Raw genomic sequence first — 21,958 nt, forward strand, 5'->3', positions numbered from 1 at the left:
CTTTCTGGGACCCATATGGGTCTGGGCCAGTGGCAGCGATTACAGGCAGGCATGGGACACAGGGAAAACCAGGAAAATTGTATAAATCTGACCATACAAGTTCAAGTTCACAGGCTGTAAAGACAGGCACTGTGGCTTGTTCCAAGGGAAAAGTTCTCCGGCCCACCAATGAGGACACTTCCCCGCCCCTGTGGGACCTAAGTTTTGGCCAAAATTTAAATTTAAAAAACTCAAACAGTGAAACAGCAGCCTGAGAGTAAAAATCTGCAGGCTGCTGCCAGTTCATTCACAGAAAAGACTGCCTGCGCATGCGCAGTCGCTGGTCTGGAGACAGGAATTCCCCAGTCTTTTGAATGGCCTGTTCACGCAGGCGCAGTTCCCCAACCCGTGACCCAAGCGGCTCTTCTTCAGTTTTCCCGTGCAGGCGCAGTCGCGCGCCTGAGAGGAGTGGTTTCCCAACACTGGGTTCACGCAGGCACAGTCACAAACTTGGAACCCCCAGCGGCTCCTGTTCACTGTGAGGCTGCACGCGCAGGCGCAGTCGGCCGTTTAAAGGTCCCTGCTTCTCAGTCTATACGTGCAGGCGCAGTAGCCTGCTTGGAAGACCCAGCGGTTCTTCCTACCCTTTTCAAAGAGATCGAATGCGCAGGCGCAGTTGCCTGAGGGACCCCAGCGACGACTCCTCAGTTTCCCTGTGCAGGCGCAGTCGCCTGTTTGAAGACAGAGGCTTCACAGCCTCTGCCGAGGGACTCCAGGGAGGAGGTTTGTGCAGGCGCAGTCGCCTGTTTAAAGGGACAAGCTTCCCAGCCCGCTTCTAGAGTGGTTCCCCCTATGGTGTGGAACTCTGGGGAGGAAGGGATAGCAATTCCTCTTGCAGGGGAGCTGGTACCAGGTTTTAGACCTGGAGAGGAAGATTTTCAGCCATCAGCAGCGGGTGGTGAGGGGATACCTGCCCCCAGTACTGGAGTGGGTAGGGAAAAGGAGACAAACCCGGAGTACCAGCAGGCTGCCAGGTATATTATCTAGTCCAGGCTGTTTACACCAGGGGGAGAAGGTTCCCAGCCAGCTAGGGCTGTGACCCAGGCTCAGGGTCCATCAGCTAAAGTTTCCCCCACAGAGATGCCCTTCAGAAGGTCTCTTCCGGTGCCCCAGCCCAAGAAAGCATGGTCACCCACTTTACAGTGCAGTAGGGCGGTCTCCCGAAACAGGGAGAAGCCAAAGGGCAGAGGTTCCCAATCAACAGCCATAAGCTGCCAGGGACCAGAAGCTGGAATCAGTCCAGCTTCACTTCAGGCAGCAGTAATCTGCGACACTGACACCAGAGATTAGCCTGGCCATCCGGAGATGGGCGGCATTTGTATTATAGCTTTGTTAAGTAACTAATGTATATAATGTATATAGCTTGCTTTTAAGGTGTTTGAATTTTAAGTTTAGAATTTGCTAGTAGTGTTGAGTTTAAGTTTACAAGTGTGCCAAATACTTGTATTTTGGTCCGAGGTCCAGGGACCCGACCATGTCTCCACTTAAGGCAGCAGGTCAGTGAGAGACCTGGCTGCATGTCCTTTTAAGTTCTTTTGCAGGAGAGTGGACAAAGAAGCAGCCCTGTTCGCTCAGCCCGAGCTGCGCATCAAATCAGAATGTTGGGGATCACCTCGCCACTGGACAGATCCAGGAGGAGACCCCGCAGCGACCTTTGGGAGAAACCGGACAGGGACCGGAGGAACCTGCCTACTCATCCTATGCGGAAGAGATGGCCCCAGCTGGGTGAGGCACGGCCCCCAACCCAGCACTATCCTGACCGAAGTTCACTTGCGGGAGACCTCGCTATTGAGGAGTCATGGTGGGGAAGCGCGGGCGCCTTGTCAGATAAGGACGCGTTCCCCAGGAGTGGGTGGTGATGGCCCGGGAAAGATTGTAAAGGGGAGGGGCAGACCCAAGAGTCGCGTGGGTGTGTTCGGGGAAGGGAGGAACTCACCCGGGGACCCACGGGCAAAGTTAGAGTGTAAGTGTGGCTGGGGAGGATGAGTGGGTGGCCGGATCTGGGATCCAAGTTTGAGTGTGGGGCCAGTGAGAGCCGCCACACAGGCACCCATCATTTTCTCCAGCCAGTCGAGGGAAGACGGGGGGGGGGGGGCGGGACTGGGAGTCGCAATCCCATACTCCCCGGTCTCGGTCTGTCAAACATGAGGGATACCCCGCCTCCACAAAGGGACAAGGGAACGGCTTGGGGCTGGCGGATCAGACTGTTCTGTAAAATCCATTCTGTATGTTTTAAAAGTTTAAGACCATTAAAGGGGGGGGGGGTGGAAGGAACATTTACTGCCCGGGTGAGAGGAGCCTTACCCACTCGAATTTCGCAACCCATCATTGGCACGTGATGGTCGGGGTTTATTTCAGCATTTTGTTTCAAATGTTTCATGGAGATTTTTGTATCTTGTTTTACAGTTCCAAGTGGTGCAGAGGCATAGGACCCTCTCTGTGCTTGGAATCATTTTGATTACATTGTATAACCAAGATTGCAACATTTTGTAATATGTTATAATGTAACAAGTGGTGCAGGGGTATGAGTCCCCTTGTTGTAACATTTTGTAGTTGATGTATCTGTAGATGCCTACCGTACCACGGTTTTTCTCGGATTTAAGGGAAATAGAAGGGTCGGGGGATCAGTGATAGGTAGCTACAGGTAAATACAGGGGATGATTGTTTGTGGGGGGTCAGAAAATTTTGCTCACTTCTTCAAGTGGATACTACAAGCAAGTTGGAAGTATCCAAAGGGCGGAATGTAGGGGTTCGCAATACCCCTCAGCCCCGAAGATAATGGAGATATTAATCTACATCGTGGAAATTGCCTCTGGGTTGGACAATGTTTTAAACATACCCAGAATCGCAGGGGAGCTGCGTTGCGTTGGGCAGCATGTGGACAACACCGGAATTGAGGAACTTCATGGAAATATTCGCACACTTTAAGACAGCACATTTTATTTAAAAAAATGTACTCTTTGAGTTTTGAACTGTGTAAATTGCAAAGGGACAAAAATGGCTGTCAGAAAAGCATGGCCAAGGACAAAAGGGGCTTGGAAAACAGCTCGTGTAGGTCTGTGAAAAGTGGGAGGATCAAGCAGTGGCAGTTAGATTCTGTCAATCAAAAAAAGGGAGTTTCCCTTCCCTACAGAGGCAATGTTTGTTTACAGAAACTGCTGCAGGATGTTGACATAAGGGATTAAACCACTTGAGACTGCAGTTTCAGTGACCACAATGAATGGGTTTCTGTTTACATAGTAATCCAACTCCATTCAAAGCCCAGCACACAATTGAGACACACCTAAACTATGGAAGAGACTTCCTAAACTAAGAAAAAGGAACAGTTTAAGAATTAATGGGTTTGAATCACCCATTACCCAGACAATAGGGAGTTGGGCCCCTTTTGTTTTAGCCAGATGAACTTGGATGTGGGCGGGAACATTTCGGCCCCAGAATGAAGACACATTCAAACCACCCCAAGCTTTATTCAAAACCCATTCCAGACAAAGGAAGCAGTTTGGCCACTAGGAAATAGCCCGTTTGAATCAGCCAATCATGGCCTTTCTCTTGTGTATTTGAACTTTTCGGCACGAATTTGCACACAGACCTTTTCAGCGCCAAAACAGCAGGAGCTCCCAGGACATAAAGATAGCTTCTCAGAAGCATATCTCTCTCTTATTTTCCTTGGACTGCAGGTGAGCTCTTCTCTTACTCTTTGGACCATAGGTCAGCAGGTTTCTGACTCCTCAGCAAGGCAATCTAGTAAGGAGTTAGAGGGGTGGTAATTTAAGGGAAATTGCTAAGATTGTAAGACTTACATTGTAGCCATTTATCCCTCGATTTTGCCATCTGCCTTCCCCGTTAAGCAATTTTACATTGATCGTGTGTAGTTTCTTTACTGTGATCGTGAGGTGTAGTTTTCTTAGTTAATAAAGTTGATTTTCTCGCATCCAGACCATTTTGTCCGTTTTAGTTATCATTAATTATAAGTTCCTCCAGTCAGAACTGGAAGGGTGGGTTTAGCGATTCAAAACCGCTGTTTGGTATTGGTCACAGTGCAGTGGAAAAAAAGGCTGCTTGACCAGCTAAATTACCGTAAACCAGGTAAAGGAAGGTAAATTACCATAAACCAGGTAAAAGATGCCCCCCCTACAGGAGGGATACAATCTCAGGATGAGGTGGGGGACCTGGAGCGACAGCAGCCCAGGCTGGTTTGAGGAGGCTGGAGGAGCCCACAAAAATATACATTTTTACCTGTGGGCTCTTCAGCACACACTGCACCCTATACTGTCCTGAAATGGCAAACGGAGTCCGATCCACATTTGCATTTTAAATGGGCCTATTGCCTGACTCAGATGGGTGTTCCGCTGGATGCCCAGCGCTAGGCCCGGGGAAGATTGTTGCGTCCATAGCAACGGCAGAACATTAAGTCACAACCCGCCATTTTAGAGGCGATACCACTCTGTTTCTGCCAGGCAGGTGGCCTCAAAATCTACCCTAATGTGTCAACAATAGATGGCATTTATAGTAGTTTTGGAACTGTGCTTGGATCATGAAATGCTCTAGAAAAACAAAACCATATTGGAAAAACAAGGGTTAACGTTACATTCTCTGCAGTAAAAATACATAAATACATTTTTTTTTAGCCATTTTGTTCAGCTGCAGAGTGTCATTTAAACTAAAATTAGGGCACTCAGTACTATTATGATAGGCAGACACAAATATCAGAAAGCAGCAAGAAAATGGGGGAGAGGGATTTAAATTCTGGATTTAGGTTAGGAATGAGAATAAGCTGTGAACTTGAAATCAAGGGACTGAAAGCCTTAAAATGCATTTTCTTGCTTAAGTGCCCAAGCAGTTTCTAATAAACATCAACAATTAAGCATCAGGAAAGAAAAGTTCTCAGTAACTTGCACTTCACCCTAAAAGATTTTTTTACCACAAATTTTGATAAACTAAAGTTTGAATAATATTTCTATTGTTATAAAAATGTAATTTGCAATTTTTGGTGCCACCAGTGCAACTGTTGCTAGATAATAGGTTACCTTGTCATATCCAACAATTATTTCAGAAAAAAAGCAAATGTAAACAGAAAGCAAAACCAGGCCCAATTTGTGTAAGTTAATATAGTCAGTTTAGTCACCACATCACAGCTTGATGTTATATTCTTATGGCATAAACATGAAGAATTTAGTGCCTCATTAAAGGCAGGTCGCACCTGCATTTTCTAAGGTACTGGCACATTCATTTTTTTCACAAGTTTTTATTCTTCCTGCAGCTGCTTATTTGCTCATTTTGCAATTATCAAACTAAACCAATATTTATATTTGCAACTCAAACAAATTTAGAAGGTAATTTATCTGTAAATGTTTTTCCTTTCACAAGTGCAATACAAACTAATACATTTTCTATTTTAAAAATGTTTGCATATAATGTTCTGCAAGAGAACACTGAAAAACTGTGTGTCCTGCAAATCTTGGCACGCTTCATGCACCAAGTTATTGGCATGCGCTTACAATCTATACGGTACTGTTGAAACTGTGATTCATGGATGATTAACAGTTTCAAAATGTTCTCAATGTAAAATATTATAGGAAGACTACACTATCTTGCTAGCTATCTCCAAGAAAGTTGTTGCTTTCAGTGAGCTCAAGGTTTCAGCTTCATAAAAACACTACCAGAAAATTAAATAAATAAAATGAAATGAACAGAATATCATCGATAAATTAAGAGGATTTCTATGCCATAACTGTCACCTTGCTAAGCACTAGGCCAGTAAAGCTGTGTCCCAATCATTGGGGAAGATACCCAATGATTGGGACACAAAGCCAGAAATAACTTTTATCGTAACAAGCAAGTGCACAGTTGTCCTTCTGTTACCAGCAGCGCTGTTTAATCCATCTTGCAAGGTAAATGGGGAAGATTCACAAAGATACAGGTCAAAGGGGTCATTCAGCCCATCTAACTCATCATTCCTTAAACACTTTTGGTTCCCACCCAATCACACCTTCCACCAGTTAAATTATTCCAGAAATGTTACTTCCACAACCCAACCCAGATCATTCCAGATATTAATCACTGACTGAAGAGGGGCTTCATAATATTAGTTGCGAACTTGCCTCACCATTGGCAGCCGTGCCTTCAGCCAGCTAGGCCCTAAGCTCTGGCATTCCCTCTAAACCTCGCCCCCTCTCTACCCTTCTCTTCTGCTTTAAATCGCACCTTAAAACTTACGCCTTTGACCAAGCTTTTCGCCTTACCTGTCCTAATATCTCTATTTGGCTCGGTATCAAGTTCTGTGAAGCGTCTTGGGACGTTTTATGACATTAAAGGTGTTATATAATTGCAAGTGGTTGTTGTTGTACCATCTTTCCCTTGTCCTGCAGTTGTGACTTATTTTGAAATAGTGCCTCTGATTGACTTTCCATTCCATTCAGTACCGTATATCTGCACAAGACCCCATTTCATTCGCCTCCTTTTAAGGTTGAAGAGTCAGAGATTTAAAAAAATCTTTCCTCATAATAAAATATTCTGACACTTGAGCTGTCCTCTGTTCTGCATCCAGGGCTTGCTGTTTTCCTTAATGTTTGTGACCACAACAGAATACAGTACTCAAGGTACGGCCTGACCAAAGCATGAGCGCCTCAGATTTATACTCTTAACGATATGGCAACACAGCTCAGTATTCTGTTTACTCTATTGATTGCTGCTCCCCAATGACTGGACTTTTAAAATTTTGAGTCTATGAGGCCTATTTTCCTTTGTCTGATGCCCCATGTGCACCACTTCCTGAGGCATTATGGATAGGAAACTGGAGCTGAGACCTGTATCACCAAGTCTCTGCTTGTGTCTGAGCAGGTGGGTGTGCTTAAATAACACAGGATTAACATAATGATGCCTCCTGTGTCATTTTCTGGCTGTTCTGTTGGGTGTCCCTCTGGAATGAAGAACACTCAAAGAAACTTGGTATCAGAGATTGTGGGGCCGCCCCTTCAGATTGGAGGATTTGTAAAGGAACAGTCAACAACTAACACAGAACTCATTTAAGTATATTCCTAGACTTCAGTGCAGCATGGCTGTCTGCGGGCCGGTGGGGGGCGCGGTTGGGGTGAAGTCCATCTGACAAGTCGCCAGAAGGCAAAAACACTGACTGAAATTTATACCGCTTATAGACCTTTTAAGGCTTCCAGCATTGCATAAATTCCTGGCCCCAATTCCCAAGTTGCTAAGCCACCCAACACTCACTCAGCCCATTAAAATGTCACTGAATCTGTACAAATAGCTGGGTTTAAGTTGGGGTAAAGTTGTGTGTGCAATAAAGCACATCACCCAATTTACACTGGGGGTGGGGCATGGAGTAGAAAAATTGCTCCCTCTAAATCCAAGATCTCTTTCAGCCCCCCTACCAGTTCAATACCATTCATTATATCCTTATTGTGGATGATTGAATTGATGTCTTTGATTTGACTAAAACTTGGTGATACCTTTCCCATTACCAAAGCATTCCTGTCCAGCTATACTTCTTCCCACACAACACAAAAGCAAAATACTGCAGGTGCTGGAAATCTGAAATAAAAACAGAAAATGCTAGAAATACTCAGCAGGTCAGGCAGCATCTGTGGAGAGAGAAACAGAGTTAACATTTCAGGTTGATGACCTTTCGTCAAAAGGGGTGATGGTGTTCTGATGAAAAGTGAAAAGGCACTTGCCTCCTGAATCAAGCAATCCTCGCCTCCCTTTAGCTGGCAGGCTCCCCCGAGTCCATGGAAACCCATCAGCCCAGTTAAATTTGAAATGCCGAGTCTCCATGAGGGACGCCAGCCTCATTATATTTAAATGGTGACCAAACTTCTGGGAGCAGATAGGCTGCCCACCCCCGGTCCTGCCTCCGTTAAAGCTGGAAGCAGGCAGGTTGGGGCCAGGATTCAGTTTTTCAACTCTTTAACCTCCCACCTGAACCCAACCCGCCCATTTTTTGGGGTTAAAATTAATTTAGGGGTGGGTTGGGGGGGTTGAAGACATCAGGGGTGGGTTGGGGGGGTTGAAGACATCAGGGGTGGGAGGCTGATCACGGGTAGGGAAGCAGGTTTGCTTGGGGGCCGGGGGAAAACACTCCTGCTACTCCTGACCCACAAGCAGTACTGGGAAGGCACTTACCTGATGGATTCGGCCCTTCTCGCTTCCTTTCAAGCTGCAGTATTTCCTGAGCCCTGGGAAACCCGGCCTGCAGTTGCTAAATCTAAATAACTGCTAAAATCTGAAGCACGCAGTCTCATTAACATATTTAAATAACTGACCCGCCACTGCAGAGCAGGTTAGTCGCCCGCCCCCAACCCATCTCTGTTAAAACGGAAAATGGGCATGTTTGAGACAGGCTGGGTTCGGGTTTAAGATTTTTAAAATTTTAACACTCGCCCCCACATAGCGGGGGGGTTAAAATTTCCCCCATATATCTCCAACCAAACACGCCCCTAAATAGTACCTGCTACCTCCTCTTGGCCAATTCCTTATCCTTTATCAGAATTTACTGAAGACTCTGCCTTTAAATTTGTGCAGCAGCCTTTCATGCAGAACTTCACTGAAGGCTTTCTGGAATTCTAGATAAACTACATTATAGAGCTTTCCGTCTTGGTTTTATGTTCATTTCTATTTCTCATTTTGCCTGTGATCATCTTTTTTGCAGGTATTTCTCCTATTTGTTTGCCTCTCATTTTCCCTACAGGCTTACTAAAGTTTCCTTTCCTTATTTCATTTCACAGAATCACAGAAACCCCAGTGCAGATAGAGGCCATTTCGGCCCATCGAGCCTGCACCGACACATATCCCACCCGATCCTGTAACCCCTACACATATCCCACCCTATCCCCGTAACCCCACGTATTTAATCCCCCTAACACTAAGGGTCAATTTATCATAGCCAATCAACCTAACCCGCACATCTTTGGACTGTGGGAGGAAACCGGAGCACCCGGAGAAAACCCACGCAAACACGGGGAGAATGTGCAAACTCCACACAGACAGTCACCCGAGGCTGGTATTCAATTTGTTCTAATCGAGGTTTCCTGAGTACTGCCCCTACCCCCACCAGTCAATTCGTTTAAGCTTTTTTCCTCCTTCCCATGAAATTAGTCCTTTTAAAGATACATAGGTGCCGGTTTAATCATTTCACAGGTCACTGTTGCCACTATTTCTATTCCCACTGTGCTATCTGCACCACTTGTTATATTATCTAATGCACAGGGTCAGAGCACTCTATTTACTAGCTCAGATTCTAAACCATTTGGATATTCCAAGTTTATTAGATTAACATTCCCCATTAATATTACCTGTTTGCACATACCTTCTTTATGCCTTTAGAGTAACCTTTGGTTTCTATCAAGCTCCCAGTTATCTCCACTCTTTACACACTACATACTTTCAGACAGACTATCTCTTTGGGATGCTTAATCTGTACTAATGGGTCTATTTCCTTTACTTCCCAGATGTCCCTGACATATAGAGCAACTCCACCTCCTTTCCCACCTAGGAGTTAACCATGTTTCTTCGTCCCTATCAGATCAGTTCCCAACTGCCATAACAGTCTCAAGTTCAGTTATCTCAAGAATACTTCTAAAATTCATGCTTAATGAGGTAACCCTATCTTATAAAACATCCGTTTCCTTGTTTAACTTTTCTAATTTGACCTTTCAGCTAATTAAATCATTTATTTCTTTTTGGTCTTTTGGTTAGCCCTCTCCCACTACCCTGCTTGTCCTTTCTGCTATGGCACCATCTGGATTAGCCCTACTTGTCCCAATGACCAAAGAATTTGGAACCTTCCATCCCACACAGCAATATGAGACAAGATTCATACACAACCACTGGTTTAAATGGTTTTTAAACATAAACATTAGATAAGCTTGTGATAACCATCAGAATTAAGTTTTTCACAACTATTAGAAACATAATTCTACTTGATTTGGCCAAGAGAAAAGACCCCTCTCCTGAAAAAAAATCTATCCAAGTGGTGCTGGGGACATTATTTAAGAATTTATTTTAGGCAGTTTACATTGAACACAGAATCACAGTTTTTGAAACCCATACATATATAGGTGTGCTGCTGTTCACTCAAATATATATATTATACACTTTAAATTACTTTCAAAGTTACAAAGATTTTACATTCAGCTTATGTTACTTTCCACTGATTCTGGTCTATTGAGCAAAAAGCGAACAAGCAGGCTCAGGACCTCATCATTGAATCCTTTCACATTGTCTCCTTCAATATCCTCATACAGGCGCATACTCTCCGTCCCCCAGCAAATGTTCTTACGCTGATTATGTTGGTCTGCCCTAACAGTCAGAGCTAGAGTGTTCAACTGATAGCAAAAGAAGGAGAAATAAATTCCATCTGTAATTACAGCTTGGGAGACAAACGGCCGGGTCACATCTGCCTCACTCCAGAATCCTGGAATAACAAAAAAAAAATGAAATTATGGATTTGAAAAGACTTCTCTATGCATTTAGAAACTTCAATAGGAATAGGCAAGAAAAGTCAGATCTCAGATATAGCTACTCAACTGAAAATGCTTTTCTTGAGTACATGAGATACAATTTAAGCCACTGATAATGAATTATTTTTGCCCATTATAAACATCCATCTTAAGTATCTTTAGAGCTCCATAAGGTCAGGTAAAAAGGACAGCAATTGTTAACTAGTGTTTATTAAAATTCAATTCAATATATCATAGAATCATACAGCACAGGAGGCCATTTAGCCTAGCGTGCCTGTAAATATATCAGTCATAACGGCACAGAAGGAGGCCATTTGGCTCATCGAGTCTGTGCCGGCTCTGTGTAGAGCAATCCAGTCAGTCCCATTTCCCCGCTCTAACCCCATAGTCCTGCAAGTTTATTTCCCTCAAGTGCTTATCCAGTCTCCCCTTGAAAACATTGAGTGTCTCCGCTTCCACCACTTCCGTTGGCAATGAATTCCAGGTCATCGCTGCGTAAAAAAGTTTTTCCTCACATCCCCCCGTATCTCTTGCCCAAAACCTTAAATCTGTGTCCCTTACCTGTTCCTTATACCATCAACTAGTGGGAACAGCCTTTCCCCGTCTAGCCTATCCAAACCTGTCATAATCTTGTACACCTCTATCAAATCACCCCTCAACCTCCTTTGCTCTCCTGAAAACAAATCCAGCTTCTCCAACCTGTCCTTGTAGCTAATATCCCCCATCCCCGGAACCATTCTGGTAAATCTCCTCTGCACCCTCTCAAGGGCCTTCACATCCTTCCTAAGGTGTGGTGACCAGAACTGGACGCAATACTCCAGCGCTTTATAAAGGTTTAGCATAACTTCTCTACTTTTGTACTCAATACCTCTATTTATGAAGCCCAAGATCCCATATGCTTTGTTAACCACTCTCTCAATATGTCCTGCCACCTTCAGAGGCCTATGCACATTAACTCCCAGGTCCCTCTGTCCCTGCACACTCTGTAAAACTGTGCCATTAAGTGTATATTGCCTCTCCCTGTTCCTTCTGCCAAATGCATCACCTCACACTTCTCTGTATTAAATTCCATCTGCCACTTGTCTGCCCATTCTGCTAGCCTATGTCCCATTGCAGTCGATTGACATCATCATCACTGTTTGCCACACCCCCAAGTTTGGTGTCATCGGCAAATTTAGAAATTCTACTCTGTATTCCAATATCCAGGTCATTTATATACATCAAAAAAAGCAGTGGCCCCAGCACTGACCCTTGGGGAACACCACTGTCTACCATCCTCTAGTCTGAAAAACAGCCATTTACCACAACTCGCTGTTTTCTGTCCTTAAGCCAATTCCTTATCCAAACTGCCACTGACCCACCTATTCCATGAGCCTCAATTTTGTTAACCAGCTTTCTATGTGGTACTTTGTCAAATGCCTTCCGAAAATCCATGTGGACAACATCCATTGCATTCCCTTCATCAATCCTCTGTTACTTCATCAAAAAATTCAATAAGATTAGTCAAACACGATCTGCCTTATACAAACCCGTGTTGGCTCTCCTTAATTAGCTTAATCCTCTCCAAATGCCCATTAATTTTTTCCTTGATTATTGTTTCTAAAACTTTACCCACCACTGATGTTAAACTGACCAGCCTGTAGTTACTAGGATTGTCCTTACACCCTTTCTTGAACAATGGTGTCACATTTGCCACTTTCCAATCCTTAGGCACCACCCCCGCATCTAGGGAAGATTGGAAAATTATAGCAAGCCCTTCCGCTATCTCCTCCCCCAATTCCCTTAGCAACCTGGGATGCAAGCCATCTGGACCAGGCGACTTGTCCACTCTAAGCATACCCAGCCTTTCTAGTACATCCTATCAATTTTCACCCCTTCCATTGCTTCTACCTTTTCCACTTCTACCAATATTTTGTCAGCATCCACCTGCTTAGTAAACACTGATACAAAGTACTCATTGATTATTCTAGCCTTGCCCTGCGCCTCTAAGCATACATCACCTTCTTTGTCGCTAATAGGCCCCACCCCGCCTCTTACTACCCGCTTACTGTTTACATGCCGGTAGAAGATTTTTGGGTTCCCTTTTATGTTAACCACCATTCTACTCTCATATTCTCTCTTTGCCAATCTTATTTTCTTCTTCACATCCCTTCTCAACTGTATTTGGTCTGGTTCTCCCTTGAAGAATTCACCTGACATGCATCATACACCCTCTTTTTTTGTTTCATCATCTTCTCTATCTCCCTCGTCATCCAAGGAGCCCTTGCTTTGGTTCCCTTAGCCTTCCCTCTTGTTGGAATGTACCTAGCCTGTACTTGGAACATCTCCTCCTTAAAGATCACCCATTGTTCCGTTACAGTTTTTCCTGTCAGTCTTTGGTTCCATTTTACCCTGGCTAGATCCTTTCGCATCCCATTGAAATTAGCCCTATTCCAGTTTAGAAGTTCCACTCTAGATTGTTCCTTGCTCCTCTCCATTGCTAATCTAAATCTTATGATATGATGATCACTCGTACCCAAGTGTTCTCCCACAGACACTTGGTCAACCTGGCCCACCTCATTCATCAACACCAGATCCAGCAATGCCTCCTTCCTAGTTGGGCCAAGAACATATTGGTCAAGGAAATTCTCCTGAACACATTTTAGAAATTCCTCCCCCTCCTTTCCCTTTACCCTAGCATTATCCCAATCGAGATCTGGGTAATTAAAGTCCCCCAACATCACCACTCTATAGCTCTTGCATATCTCTGTGATTTCCCTGCAGATTTGCTCCTCTACCCCCCTCTCACTATTTGGAGGCCTAAAGAATACCCCCAATAGTGTGATCATACCCTTTTTGCTCCTCAACGCTAACCAAATGGATTCTGTCCTTGTCCCCTCAAGAACATCCTCCCTTTCCAACACTAAAATGTCTTCCTTAATCAGCACTGCCACCCCACCTCCCTTTTTTCATTTCCTATCTTTTCTGAACACCTTGTACCCTTGAATATTAAGTGCCTAGTCCTCACCGTTTTTAAGCCACGTTTCCGTTATTGCCACACAGCTAATTGTGCTTGTAGCTCACCAACCTTATTCACCACACTTTGTGCGTTTACGTATATGCATTCAAAATCCATTTTTGAATGTGTTAATGAAATATACACAAGCAGTATATACTCTAATGAACATGCTCGATTTAAAATACTACGTAACAATTACCTTGATTTATATATTAAAAAAACTTTTTGTCTGAATTGTTTCAAGTTTTGTGTACATGAAATCTTTTTTCAGTCTGACATTTAATTCCTAGTGTGGAATCTATATATTCTTACTTGGCTTTTTGCAACATAGACTCCTATTTCTTCATCTTTGTGTTTCCTCTTACATTTTTCATTAGAATTAGAATTATCCCTTCTCTGTATAAGTAGATCGCCAAAAGTTGACTAGGAAGTGCTAAAATGCAGTGCTGTATCACAGCTGCTCATCTCAGGTAACTTCATTTTCACCAAGAAATATTGCTTTGCTCAACAAGGATGTCACTCACTTTAGAATTTATTTTAAGAAGTTTATATTGAACATACAAATTTTTGAAAATTCATACCTACATAGGTGTGCTGTTGTTCACAAAAAGATTGAGATATATATTACACACTTTAAATTACTTTCAAAGTTACAGTGGCATTTGGTCAAAAAAGACTACATTAAGCCTATGTTACTTTCCACTGATTCTGGTTTATTGAGCAAAAAGTGAACAGGCAGGCTTAGAACCTCATCATTGAACCCTTTCACATGGACCAGGAACTTATGGCGTTATTGGTGAAAATTGCCACAAGAAAGACCATTGTTTGCCCTGAACCTCCAGCGTTGATCCAAAGCCAAAATTTCCTGGGAAACTCTGTCATATACCACAGAGATGATAGTGCTGATCCAAGGAGCTTTGCAAATACTCAGAAGGGGGCCAGCTGTATACACAGGTCAGTTTCATTTGGAGATAGTGGCGCCATTGCTCAATAGGAATCCTATTGCTGTTCATAAAATGGATTTTTCGCAGATCAAACTGCCTTGTATATTCTTGAAAAGTACCTTTGCAGTTATCGCCAGGATGTTTTGATAATTCACAAATCCTCAATGATCATTGCCAAATCACAAGGGTAATGAGAATTTAACTGTAGTTTTCCGTTATTGGTTCAACATCTCTAATGGTAAATCTGAGATTAGTTACAAAAATTGGCCGGCCCCGCTGTTTTCAATGGGTGAAGTACACAGGAAGTGCAAGTGGGAAGGTCATCACCAGTCTTCTCTTGTACATTTCCTGGTAATATTCTCAAGAGCCAGCAAAGGCCTGAAGCAACCTGTCAGTCCACTTAGTTGAATGAGATATATAACTCAAGGTACCACAAGGAAAGGAAAATAAGTGAAGTGGGGTCCGGGAGGAAAAAATTGGAGAACATATGATAAAAACAAGGTTCTCATTTTTTTTTTTTTAATTTGATCAACTTCACTTATTTTTTAAATATTTTTATACGAACGGCAATGTTAAACTTTGATGAATTAGCACCGCCTAACCTTGATATACTGCCTGTGCTCCAGTCCAAGCAAATAGACTTGCAATGCCATTGGCTCGCAAACGCACTTCAATCTGGTCAGTCAGGTTGTCTTTTATAAGTTTTTCTCGTCTCAATTTATCAGAAGCAAAGTGAAACTGGGTATGTCCATAGCAGGAAGAATCATCAATCTTTGAACCTGTAAATAGAACACATACAAGGACAGAAGACACAATAGTCATGTACGAGCTCATAGTGAAAATGCAACTTAATACAGTAATTCAGTTGAATTCCATTTCCCACCCCACCATCAAAAAAGAAGCTGTAACCGAGTTATGGTACAGTGCTTAGTTTCATAAAGCATTCAATTATGCAAATCTTAAATGTAGAAAAAAAGTAAAATACATACAACTCATCCGCAAATCCAGTTTGCCCTTACCGATGAAAATGTTGTTGTTATACTGCCGTTGAAACAATGGAAGTCGGCTTGGTTCAATGTGAATAACAGGAACATCTTCAGGGATTGAATTTTCTAAGGGCACAAACTAGAAAGGAAAACCAAGCTGAATTTTAAAAATGCCTCTTTTTCAAATTAGCATCTAACTTTTAAGGGTCAATTAAAAATTCAATATCAACCATTTACCAAGTATAGCAAATAAGTTCTCTAGGGATGAAATCTGCTAATCCAGAGGCAGAAGATAAAATATTGCCGAAAACAACCATTTCAATGTTTAATAGCGATAATTTACAAGTTAACATTTTAGCAATGAATAATATATGCAGTTTTAAAGGTTGATTAACTATTAATTATTAACCAGAAAAGGATGTAAAGGTACTATGTCACTACCCATAGAAAGTTCTGGAGCAACAAATTGAAAACTGAAGGAAACTGTGATACATTAAAAATAAACTGCTAGGTTAGTCACATGGTCAGTATAACAGTCCTACTGAAAATTATAAGCTCCTCTCAACATTCCATATCTAAACATTCCATATCTAAACATTCCATATCCAATTCATTTAAACAAACCTCTCATACAGGAAGCCTCAGGTATCAATCATGACTTCCCCTTCCTATAACTTGTGCATTGTTTCTTCCAGTCACCTGCAACATGATTCTTTTTTGTCATAGCAGGAAAAACACAAATTATCCATGAGAGCAGTATGGTAAACCCAAGCATTTGAAAAGGAAATCACTTTCCAAACAAACAGAAAGAACATCATCCCTACAATAAATAATATACTGAATTCTAAAATGGGCACGATATAATAGTCAGCCGGTCTTGCTCGCCTTAAATGCAGCAACTACATGAAAAGATTCTCTTTAATTAAACATGTTAAAAGTCTGATATGCTATTGTAAAGAAAATGTTGTTATACATGGGTAACTAGTGTGAAACAGGTATTTCCTACAGAAGGAAAAGAACTAAGGAGTAACTGAGTTATCAGCCATGGCTCAGTGGTAGCACTCTCGCCTCAGAGTCAGAAGGTTGTGAGTTCCAAGTCCCACTCCAGAAACTTGAGCATATAATCTAGGCTTACAGTGTTCTGCACTGTTGGAGGTGCCGTCTTCCGGATGAGACGTTAAGCCAAGGCCCCGTCTAGCCTCTCAGTTGGACTTAAAAGATCCCATGGCACTAGTTCGAAGAAGAGCAGGGGAGTTTCTCCTGGCCAATATTTATCCCTCAACCAACAGATCTCTCTCTAACTGTGTAACCTAAAACAGATTATCTGGTCATTATCACATTGCTGTTTGTGTGCAAATTGACTGCCGTTTTTCCTACATTACAACAGTGATTACACTTCAAAAGTACTTCATTGGCTGTAAAGCACTTTGGGACGTTGAAGTCTTGAAAGGCACTATATAAATGCAAGTTTTTCTTTTCCTGACTCTGTGTGTTTATACACAGCAGACTAAATAAGAATACAACACTAAGCTCTCTCCAAAGCAACAGATGTCAAAGCAAATTATTTTCCCTCTATGTGAATCATTGAATTAGGACAGAGTTGCATAGCACACATTTATTTTTATTCGTTCCTGGGATGTGGGCGTTGCTGGCAAGGCCAGCATTTATTGCCCATCCCTAATTACTCGAGAAGGTGGTGGTGAGCCACCTTCTTGAACTGCTGCAGTCCATGTGGTGAAGGTACTCTCACAGTGCTGTTAGGTAGGGAGTTTCAGGATTTTGACCCAGCGACAATGAAGGAACATATTTCCAAGTCAGGATGGTGTGTGACTTGGACGGGAACTTTCTGGTGATGGTGTTTCCATACCCTCGTCCTTCTAGGTGGTAGAGATCGCGGGTTTGGGAGGTGCTGCCGAAGAAGCCTTGGCGAGTTGCTGCAGTGCATCTTGTAGATGGTACACACTGCAGCCATGGTACGCCGGTGGTGGAGGGAGTGAATGTTTAAGGTGGTGGATGGGTGCCAATTAAGCGGGCTGCTTTGTCCTGGATGGTGTTGAGCTTCTTGAGTGTTGTTGGAGCTGCACTCATCCAGGCAAGTGGACAGTATTCCATCACACTCCCGACTTGTGCCATGTAGATGGTGGAAAGGTTTTGGGGAGTCAGGAGGTGAGACACTCGCCACAGAATACCCAGCCTTTGACCTGCTCTTGTTGCCACAGTATTTATGTGACCGGTCCAGTTATGTTTCTGGTCAATGGTGAGCCCCAGGATGCTGATGGTAGGGGATTCGGCGATAGCAATGGCACTGAATGTCAAGGGGTGGTGGTTAAGCTCTCGCTTGTTGGAGATTGCCTGGCACTGGTGTGGCGCGAATGTTACTTGCCACTTATCAGCCCAAGCCTGAATGTCGTCCAGGTCTTGCTGCATGCGAGCATGGACTGCTTCATTATCTGAGGAGTTGCAAATACAACTGAACACTGTGCAATCATCAGCGAACATCTCCATTTCTGACCTTATGGAGGGAAGGTCATTGATGAAGCAGCTGAAGATGGTTGGGCCAAGGACACTGCCCTGAGGAACTCCTGCAGCGATGCCCTGGGGCTGTGATGATTGACCTCCAACAATTATCTTCCTTTGTGCTAGGTATGACTCCAGCCAGTAGAGTTTTCCCCGATTCCCACTGACTTCAATTTTATTCGGGCTCCTTGATGCCACACTCGGTCAAATGCTGCCTTGATTTAAAGGGCAGTCACTCTCACCTCACCTCTGGAATTCAGCTCTTTTGTCCATGTTTGGACTACAGCTGAAATGAGATCTGGAGCCAAATGGTCCTGGCGGAACCCAAACTCAGCATCGGTGAGCAGGTTATTGGTGAGTAAGTGCCGCTTGATAGCACTGTCGACAACACCTTCCATCACTTTGCTGATGATTGAGAGTAGACTGATAGGGCGGTAATAAGTGGATTGGATTTGTCCAGCTTTTTATGGAAATATTACCAGAATCACCTTTTTAAAGAAAAAACAAACCCACAATGTTCTAATGTTATGCTGCAGCAGATACAGGTTACATGGACACAAAAAAAATAATCTCCCTCCTAATGTAACAGATTTTCAGCAGAAATAACAACAGAAAATGCTGGAAAAACTCAGCAGGTCAGGCAACATCCGTGGAGAGAAAATAGAGTCAACGTTTCGGGTCAAACCCTTTGTCAAGACTGGAAAAGAACAGGAAATGAAATAGATTGAGAGAAAATAGAGTCAACGTTTCAGGTCAAACACTTTGTCAAGACTGGAAAAGCACAGGAAATGAAATAGATTGAGAGAAAAGAGTCAACGTTTCGGGTCAAACCCTTTGTCTAGACTGGAAAAGCACAGGAAATGAAATAGATTGAGAGAAAATAGAGTCAACGTTTCAGGTCAAACCCTTTTCAGCAGAGTTTGAAGCATGTTATCCAGTAACTCCTTTACAGCCCGACAGGAGATTTTGTGGCGGCTTCCATTTTCCTTCCTGGCTATCAATTCACCCTAATATTTTGTTTAAGAGCTTTGAAGAACATTTAATGAATGTATCTGGTTATACTAACAGGTTTTAGGACTTTTTAATTAAACTTAACACACATTTAAAAAAAACTTTTTTCTGAATTTTTCTCCAAGTGAGGTCTGGTGAATGGAACTCATTGTGCAACACCAAATACCAGCGTCAAGCACCCACAGGTCAGGTTAGGTGCAGAGTAAAGTTTTCTCTACGTTGCCTCAACACATGTCTGCCCCAGCCTCAGAAAACCAGACCCTACTGCACCACAAATGTTTTTCTCAGCAGCATCCTGCAGCCTTCGGAGTGAGATTGCTGAAAAGGAGGCAGTTTTGTGCTTAGAAACATAGAAGATAGGAGCAGGAGTAGGCCATTCGGCCCCTTGAGCCTGTTCCGCCATTTAATGAGATCATGGCTGATCATCCAAATTCAGTACCCTGTCCCTGCTTTCTCCCCATATCCCTTGATCCCTTTAGCCTTAAGAAATATATCTAACTCCTTGAATATATTTAATGAATTGGCCTCAACTGCCTTCTGTGGTAGAGAATTCCACAGGTTCACCACTATCTGGGTGAAGAAATTCCTCCTCATCTCAGTCCTAAATGGCTTACCCCTTATCCTTAGACTGTGACACCTGGTTCTGGACTCCCCCGCCATCGGGAACATCCTTCCTGCATCTAGTCTGTCCAGTCCTGTTAGAATTTTATAAGTTTCAATGAGATCACCACTCATTCTTCTAAACTCTAGCGAATATAAGCCTAATCGACCCAATCTCTCTCCATACGTCATTCCTGCCATACCAGGTATCAGTCTGGTGAATCTTCGCTGCACTCCCTCCATGGCAAGAACATTCTTCCTCAGATAAGGCGACCAAAACTGCACACCATACTCAAGGTGTGGTCTCACCAAGGCCCTGTACAACTGCAGCAAGACATCCTTGCTCCTGTACTAGAATCCTCTCGCTATGAATGCAAACATACCATTTGCCTTCTTAATCGCCTGCTGCACCTGCATGCTTACTGATGGGCCTTCAATAACCACAAAACTAGAAGTTATAGACTTAAACAAGTTGGTTTTTAATCACTAAGATCAGAGCTAACATCTCAACACGCCGACTGGTTCACAGGAATGAGTCATACAGATCCTGGGATCTTTATGTAAGAGAAGTCAGGGGCGGAGCCAAGAGCCAAGACCTGGAACCTCCCAGGTTAGTCGGGAAAGAGGAAGTGAAACTATACACAGTGGGGGAGGGTAATGTACATGAGTGCAAAACGAATACAGGATCAAGACAAACAGATTTCATTACATTCACCCCTTCTATAGATTTAGTCCATCGGGGTGATGTTTCTTAAAAGTTGGTATAAGTAAGTCTGTCAGGAGGTTTTGCAGTTCTCGGTGATCGGCGCAAAGCCGGTTGGGGTGCCTCTAGGGGAGTGGATTCTGGTTCCTCCGCTGTCCGGGCCTCCGCAGTGTCTTCCAGGTTATCTGCAGTGTCCTCCAGGTTAAAGTTGGGTATTGATACCTCTGGGCGTCCTGTCTCTTTGTAGTGTAGGTCTTCATCGGGTAGTCTCCCATCGTTCTCTCCGCTCCCCGAGGGAGCGAGGTCTTTTATGGAAACAGTGTCCTCTCGCCCATCAGAGTATTCGATATAGGCGTACTGAGGGTTTGCATGGAGGAGCTGTACCTTTTCCACAAGGGGGTCCGTTTTATGGCCTCTCACGTGCTTCCGCAATAGTACTGTCCCCGGAGACGTCAGCCACGCAGGTAGAGATATGCCCGAGGTGGATTTCCGGGGGAAAACGAACATCTTTTCGTGAGGGGTAGCGTTAGTGGCAGTACATAACAGAGACCTTATGGAGTGGAGCACGTCTGGGAGGACTTCCTGCCAGCGGGAGGTCGGAAGGCCTTTTGACTTTAAGGCTAACGTGACAGCCTTCCAAACAGTAGCATTCTCCCTTTCCACTTGCCCATTACCCCGGGGGTTGTAGCTAGTGGTTCTGCTGGTGGCTATCCCCTTCGAGAGCAAGAACTGGCGCAGCTCGTCACTCATGAATGACGTCCCCCTATCGCTGTGTGTGTAGTTCGGCATGCCAAACATGCAGAATAGATTACAGAGACACCTGATGACCGTGGCACTGATCATGTCTGGGCAGGGAATGGCGAAGGGGAAGCGGGAATATTCATCAATGATATTGAGGAAGTATATGTTACGGTCGGCAGAGGGAAGGGGTCCCTTGAAGTCCAGACTTAGGCGCTCAAATGGCCGTGTGGCTTTGATAAGGTGTGCACGGTCAGGCCTGTAGAAACGAGGCTTGCATTCCGCACAGATGCGGCAGGCTCTGGTCATTGCCCTGACCTCCTCGATGGAGTGGGGCAGATTGAGGGACTTTATAAAATGGTATAGTCGGGTGACCCCTGGGTGACAGAGGTCATTGTGGAGACCCTGTAATTTGTCCGTATGAATGCTGGCACACATTCCCCGCGATAGGGCGTCTGGGAGTTCATTAAGGGCTCCCGGCCTGTACATAATATTATAGTCGAACGTGGATAGTTCGATCCTCCACCTGAGTATTTTGTCATTCTTGATTTTCCCCCTTTGTTATTAAACATGAAAGCCACCGACCGCTGGTCGGTGAGCAGGATGAAACGTTTGCCGGCTAGGTAGTGTCTCCAGTGCCGCACTGCCTCCACTATAGCCTGTGCCTCCTTCTCGACAGAAGAGTGCCTGATTTCAGGTCCCTGAAGGGTTCGGGAGAAGAAGGCCACAGGTCTCCCAGCCTGATTGAGGGTCACAGCTAAGGCAAAGTCTGACGCATCGCTTTCGACTTGAAAGGGAATGCATTCGTCCACTGCACACACTGCAGCCCTTTCAATGTCCTCTTTAATACTGGTGAAAGCCTCCCGAGCTTCAGCTGATAGTGGGAAGGACGTCGATTTAATGAGGGGTCGGGCCTTATCAGAGTAATTGGGCACCCATTGGGCATA

At 44.0% G+C, this 21,958-nt stretch overlaps 1 protein-coding gene across 1 annotated transcript in view; it reads right to left on the reverse strand.

The window, feature by feature from the left end:
- Positions 1-10,035: 10,035 nt before the first annotated feature.
- Positions 10,036-21,958, reverse strand: part of mrps30 (mitochondrial ribosomal protein S30) — a 28,203-nt gene continuing 16,280 nt past the window's right edge. The window contains exons 3-5 of the mRNA XM_085972649.1: positions 15,476-15,581; positions 15,059-15,235; positions 10,036-10,468 (exon numbers count right to left, since the gene is read on the reverse strand). Of these exons, the coding sequence (XP_085828775.1) occupies positions 10,185-10,468; positions 15,059-15,235; positions 15,476-15,581 (567 nt within the window). The 3' untranslated portion in view covers positions 10,036-10,184. The remainder of the gene's footprint in view (positions 10,469-15,058; positions 15,236-15,475; positions 15,582-21,958) is intronic.

The sequence above is a fragment of the Somniosus microcephalus genome, chromosome 2 (assembly GCF_052327205.1).
Source record: "Somniosus microcephalus isolate GS21.2 chromosome 2, FLI_Smic_1.0, whole genome shotgun sequence".
Classification (NCBI taxonomy): Eukaryota; Metazoa; Chordata; class Chondrichthyes; order Squaliformes; family Somniosidae; genus Somniosus; species Somniosus microcephalus.